Source organism: Nanorana parkeri, unplaced genomic scaffold, assembly GCF_000935625.1.
Source record: "Nanorana parkeri isolate BGI_ZX_2015 unplaced genomic scaffold, ASM93562v1 scaffold486, whole genome shotgun sequence".
NCBI lineage: Eukaryota > Metazoa > Chordata > Amphibia > Anura > Dicroglossidae > Nanorana > Nanorana parkeri.
The window spans coordinates 263007-269006 of record NW_017306754.1 but is presented as its reverse complement, the minus strand read 5'-3'; the positions used below and the strand labels follow the sequence as shown (position 1 = coordinate 269006).

The following is a 6000-nucleotide window of genomic DNA, read 5'->3' as shown; positions in this document are numbered from 1 at the left end:
GCCCTATCTGTCCCCAAAAAATGGTATAAAATTCATTTCAGTACAGCGTTGCATGACGGAATAAACGTCAGTCAAAGTATCGCAGCGCTGAACACTGAAAAATGGCCTGGCCAGGAAGGGGGTCTAAACACCTGGTCTTGAAGTGGTTAATATCCACCCAGTCTCCCTACCTGACAAGAACTGGAGTGGATCCTCGGCTTGGGGTCTAGTGTGAGCTGCTGTGCTGTGACTGAGCTCCAGCAATATGTGCATTGATTGTACAGCTCCCTTGCACCCCCCGTAGAGGTACCAGGAGCCAGAATATGACATCACTCCGGTCCAGGCACCTCTACAGGGCACATGTGGCACATGTGTAAGCAATGCACGTATGGATGGAGCTCCCTTTTGGCCGTACTTCCAGCCAAGCTCACCTCAAGCTGACACAAAGGGCCGAACAGCATTTTTTGAACTAGCTAACAGTGCTGTACTGGGGGAGGCTCAGGAGTCTCTCACCTAGAAAAGTGGAAGGCATGTGGCGACCCATCACAGCCAAGATAAGTGAAGCAACAATGGGCTGGTTATTAGTAAGCCCCCCCTGTATCTAAATGAAGCCGCTCAATAGTCTGAAATGAGCCCTGACCATAATAAATACAGAATTCTATATATAAAACCTCGTATAGATCACTTGAAGATCTCTGGTCACCAGAAGTAGACAGAGCACGGATCAGAACTGAGACAAAAGGTACCACTGCTCTCCCGGAACAGGAATAACTGTATCTCAGCAAGGACAGTGCATAGGTAAGACTTACACTGACTTACTGCTGTTTTATCAATGGGATCAGTGGCCGCAATGAGAAGTCTATGGAGGACATTTGTAACAACTGATTCCATTTAAACAAAACGGGGACCAAAAGCAGAAGGGGCACAGATTGGAAGGACCGAACTAAAAGGCCCCACTGCACAGTTTTCGGAGAGCCGAATCTCGGAAAGGAGGTTAAAGTGACATTAAACCCTGATTTTTTTTTACATAAACCAATACTGTAATGTGCGCCTTACTGTAATCCATGGTTGTTTCCCTTCTCTTTGCTGCTCTTCCTTTTAAATCCGTATCTCTTCTCATGCTGGGGAGAACTTCCCTTGTGCAGCTGAGTGCCTCTTCCTGTAGTGCTGGCTCAGGTTGTGAACCTTCACACAGACACCATGTAGCCATTCCAGAGACAAGGCAGTCTGCTGCAAAACAGAAGCTCTGCCCAGCACTAGAACAGATACGGATTTAAAAGGAAGAGCAGCAAAGAGAAGGGAAACTACCATGGATTACAGTAAGGCGCACATTACAGTATTGGTTTATGTTAAAAAATCTGAGGGTTTAATGTCACTTTAAGTTTAAACAGGTCACATGAACATCCCGCCGTCCTATTTATAGAAAATCCCCGGAGCTCTCCTTTAAATACGCCATCTATGAACGAATACAAAGGTCAGGTCAAATCACAATGCATTCCAGAAACATCTGCCGGCTCTAAGATGCACAGAACACTTCCTCCCGTATACAAGGAAAACCTTCACAAGGAGAGTGACTACACAGAAGAGTCCCGCGGATAAATCCTGTGACCTGACGGGGCCCTGGTCATACGTTGCACCACGTGCTCTTTTGCAATGTTTATCTCGTGCATGTCGCAGGTGGGAAACCCTGCTGGAACCACAAAGGAAAAGGATCTGTGATAGCCGGGAAGATAAAAGGCGCTCACACATGAAGGTGCAGAACTTGGCACACAAACCTGGCAGGGGCTACATCTAACATACAGCCATTGCCATGTAGGCATGACTCGCATCATAAATGTCAGACTAACGCAGACAAATCGGCCTTCTAATGGAACCATTCACCAGAAACTATTCACCCTTTTCAAGAACTGAAAATCACAATGTCAGAGATGTGATACACACATCTTAAAGTGATCCATACGTGGCTTTGTATACATTTATTTCTTATGGTAAAGGCTAAAAAGGAAAGAAAAAAAAAGTCGGGCTCATTCACCATTGCGTGTCTTCCTTTAGGTACGATGCAGTATTGCGACGGGTCACCTGCACTCCATACAGCATTCGGACCTGTTCCATTAACAGTCGTGGTACTCGTAGTGCCAACACGGATGACGCCGTGGTTCCCAGAGTTATGAAGAATGAAGATCACCAGCACTCAACTTGAAAGTGTGGAGTATTTCTGCTTTTATTGAAGTGACATATCACAAGTGTCCTTCAGCCAATGTTTAAGGCCACGCAGGGCCCCCTTCCTCAGGGCTATATAGTGCCACTGGTGTCAGAAATACTTCACGCTTTCAAATTGAGTGCTCGTGATCTTCAATTTCCATTCCTTCAGACACGAGGGGCCGTCCTTCAGACACGAGGGGCCGGAGTGCAATTTATCAAAACTGGAGCAGACAAAATCAGAAAGCAGTCACCCACGGCAACCAATCAGCTTCTCTCTTTAGTTTGTTCAGTTAAGCTTTGAAAAGGAAAGAACAGCTGATTGGTTACTATGAGCAATTGCTCCAGATTCTGCTGCAGTTTTGGTAAATTCCCCCCCAAGGCGCCGTCATTCCGATTGTATTCTGTACTGCGCCGCTGTATAATGTACTATATTGCACACTACACTCTTTTTTTACTTCCACCTTGCCAAGCTTGCTCCCGTGATGGACTACAATCTCAAAAGAAACTAGTAGTCCATCACTGGAGCCTTTTTTTTTTTAATCCGATTAATCGAACTTAATAATCGGCTAACTAATCGATTATGAAAATAATCGTTAGCTGCAGCCCTACTTGGAATATGCCCAATGTGCCATCAGGGAAGAAAAAATCAATTGCTGGAAAAGCCTGGTCCATTCAGTATAGCCTATATAAAATATATTTATTGTTTTGCCATGGCATACCCTTTACGATGGAAAACCTGATCAGAGTTCTATTTTTTCTTTGGGGAAGGCTAGAAGAGTACAATAATGGTACCGCAGTACTGTCAGCCATTAACTGACAGCTGCCTTCCAGGCTAAGGATCCCAGAAACCATTGGAGGAGGTGCAAGTTATCCATGAGGCTCTTACTTTCTGCACTACTTTCACTTGCAACTTTATGAAGTTTTCTTTTAAAGTGACACTAAACTCCTGAGTTAAATCTTAGAAATGCATTCATGTACCTTAACAATTAACAAAAATGTATCTTATTTGTCTATCACTCGGCTGTAGATCCTCAAATCATCTCGGAATTGGTGCTGACACTGTCCTTCCTTCTAAAGGGGGGCTACTTTTGTTCCCCATGGTCCCTGTGTGTGTTGTAATGTAGTCACCGCTCCAAGCTCGCTCCTGTGATGGACTCCAATCCCAATACAAATTGGTAAACTAAACGTGAGATTGTAGTCCATCACGGGAGTGAGCTTGGAGCGGTGACCACTTTACAACACACACAGGGACCATTGGGGAACAAAAGTAGCCCCCCTCAAGAAGGAAGGACAGTGTCGGCACCAATTCAGAGATGATTGGAGGATCTACAGCCGAGTGATACACAAATAAGATACAATTTTGTTAAAAGTTCAGGTATTTGAATGTATTTTTAGGATTTTATTCCTGAATTTAGAGTGACTTTAAGTGGGCACTCGACTTAACTGTTGAAGTGAACTTACGCTCTAATCACAATGTTATAAGAACATTTTCAGCAAAGGCGGAATACTACCAGGCCAAAAGGACGCACAGATTTTCTAGCGCAAAACAAAAACCCTACACCCAAAAAAAAAATGATCTGCCTACGAAACATTTGGTTCTTGAACACATATCTGGCCATCCTTGGAGCCTATGGACACCGTCACTGATGAGGAGCCAAGAATCCGAGCATGCAGGACCAGTTTCTGGAAAGAGAAGGAAACGCAAACAGTCCAGACGAACCTGTGGTACTTTGTGGTCCTTCTAGGTTGACGTTGACGAAGAATCGGATGCTCTCTCCAGACACTATGGAGGAATGTACGGTATCGAACAGCTCTTCTCCTCCACCCCCTTCCTCTTCTTTGGGGTCACAGCCGTCATCAGTGTCACATTTAAGGTAACCTGAAAATCAAGCACAAATGTTAGACAGAAGAAGATGATCAAGGTGCTGACAGTCTCATATATAAAAGGAGGACCCAAACAGCAAGTAAAACTAAATACAACACATAAAAGGTTAAATATTCTTTCTTAAAGGTTTCTGGTCTTCTGTATTGGAAGTCCGATGAGAAGTATGATAACACAGCTCTAAGGGAGTCTTATTCATTTATGTTACTGTATGAACTCATATTTGTCTCTACAAGCAAAAAGCAAGTGTGCTTCAACGGATCAGGAAAGATGGGCAAATGCCTATTTATTTAAGGTATTCAGAAATGTTTTGGAAAAAGAAAATTTGAAGCAAACAATCTTAAAAATGTTCTCATAGGTAGCAGCTGCCTGACGATTCAGGTTTCTTTATCAGCACCTCAGGAATTCAAATCCTTAGTCATCCTAGCATGAAAATGTTGGCCAGGTCACGTGGTTTATTGCCTACTCTGCATCCACCCTCTCCCATTAGCTTTTCACTATGGTGTGTGACCTCAATGGCCAACTGTGAGGTGCAGGAGAGGGGACCAAACTCTTGACCAGTGAAGCATGTTTAAAATTTGCCTACCAGACAGAGACGCCAGGGATCCCGAGACATCAGGAAACTCACATGGTCACATGCAGGCACCTGGAGGATTCTGCTATGCAGGACTGGTGGCCCTCAAGAAACTTGTTCATGACTTCAAGAACACTTTAACCCCAAACTCTTGTATGCTATGCACATAAACAATACAATGGGGTTGTGGAAGAGTTTGGAATTTTCTGAGCTGTCAGAGATGCTACAGTAACAAGCATGGAGGAATACAAGATAAATGTGGATAGAGAAAAAGACAAATATTTTAGAAGAACATACATATGTAGACTTCCACTATTTAGCGGTTTGCATGAAGCCCCACTTTTAAGAGCAATAAAAATAACGAAACCCAAATAAGATTCTAGCCTATTTCCCATAACCGTCTCCTAATATGTCAAAATCATCCCTCACATAACCCGACAGCTTCTCCGGGCTCCTTACAGCTCCAGGGCCAGTGCAACATTCAGCACTATGCAAGATGTCTGTTTAGGAAGTTCTGATTGAGGCAGAGGTGGCCGATCAGTATATTATCCTGCACACCGATTCCTCCGAGGTTAGGAACTTGGGATTGGAGCCAGAAGAAGTCCACAGCTCTGTTCATGGTGGTATGAAAAGGGTGATTTTTACAGCTCAACTCACGGGTTGGTGAGGATGGTAAACCAAGTCTTCGTTATTATTATTATTATACAGGATTTATATAGCGCCAACAGTTTGCACAGCGCTGTACAATATAAGGAAGACATTACAATTGCAATACAATTCAAGACGGTAAGAAGGGCCCTGCCCCTGAGGGCTTGCAATCTAAAACGGAGGGGGAAGTGATACATGAGAAGGTAGCTGTGTGGGGATGAATTGTTTGAGAACATGATGGTTAGGTTGAGGTGGGATAGGCTTCCCTGAAGAGGAGTCTTAAGGGATCACCTAAAGGCAGTCAGAGTGGGAAATAGACGGACAGGTTGGGGTAAAGCGTTCCAGAGGATGGGACAGACTCTAGTGAAGTCCTGGAGGCGAGCATAGGAGGATTTGACAAGGGAGCTGGAAAGCAGAAGGTCTTTTGAAGAGCGGAAGGGACGGTTAGGTTGATACTTTGAGACAAGGTTTGAGATATATCTGGGGGCAGAGTTGTGGATGGCTTTGCTGGACTTTCTTCAGCTGCATTCATGATAGACTGAAGGGGGGAGGAGCCTGTGCAGAGGTAAGCCAATGAGGGAGTTGCAATAGTCAAGATGAGAGATAACGAGGGCGTGGATGAGTAGTTTTGAGGTTTCATTAGTGAGGAAGGGGCTAAGCCCACTTTAGGAGTAAATGAGGAAAGCATATCCCTGAGGCTTGGATCCAATAGAGA

At 44.3% G+C, this 6000-nt stretch overlaps 1 protein-coding gene across 3 annotated transcripts in view; it reads right to left on the bottom strand.

Moving 5' to 3' along the window:
* SLC4A11 (solute carrier family 4 member 11) overlaps positions 1 to 6000 on the bottom strand; it is a 159541-nt gene that overhangs the window by 65236 nt on the left and 88305 nt on the right. For all 3 annotated transcript variants that reach the window (XM_018560904.1, XM_018560906.1, XM_018560905.1), the window contains exon 3: positions 3902 to 4060. In XM_018560904.1, coding sequence (XP_018416406.1) covers positions 3902 to 4060 — 159 coding nt within the window. The remainder of the gene's footprint in view (positions 1 to 3901; positions 4061 to 6000) is intronic.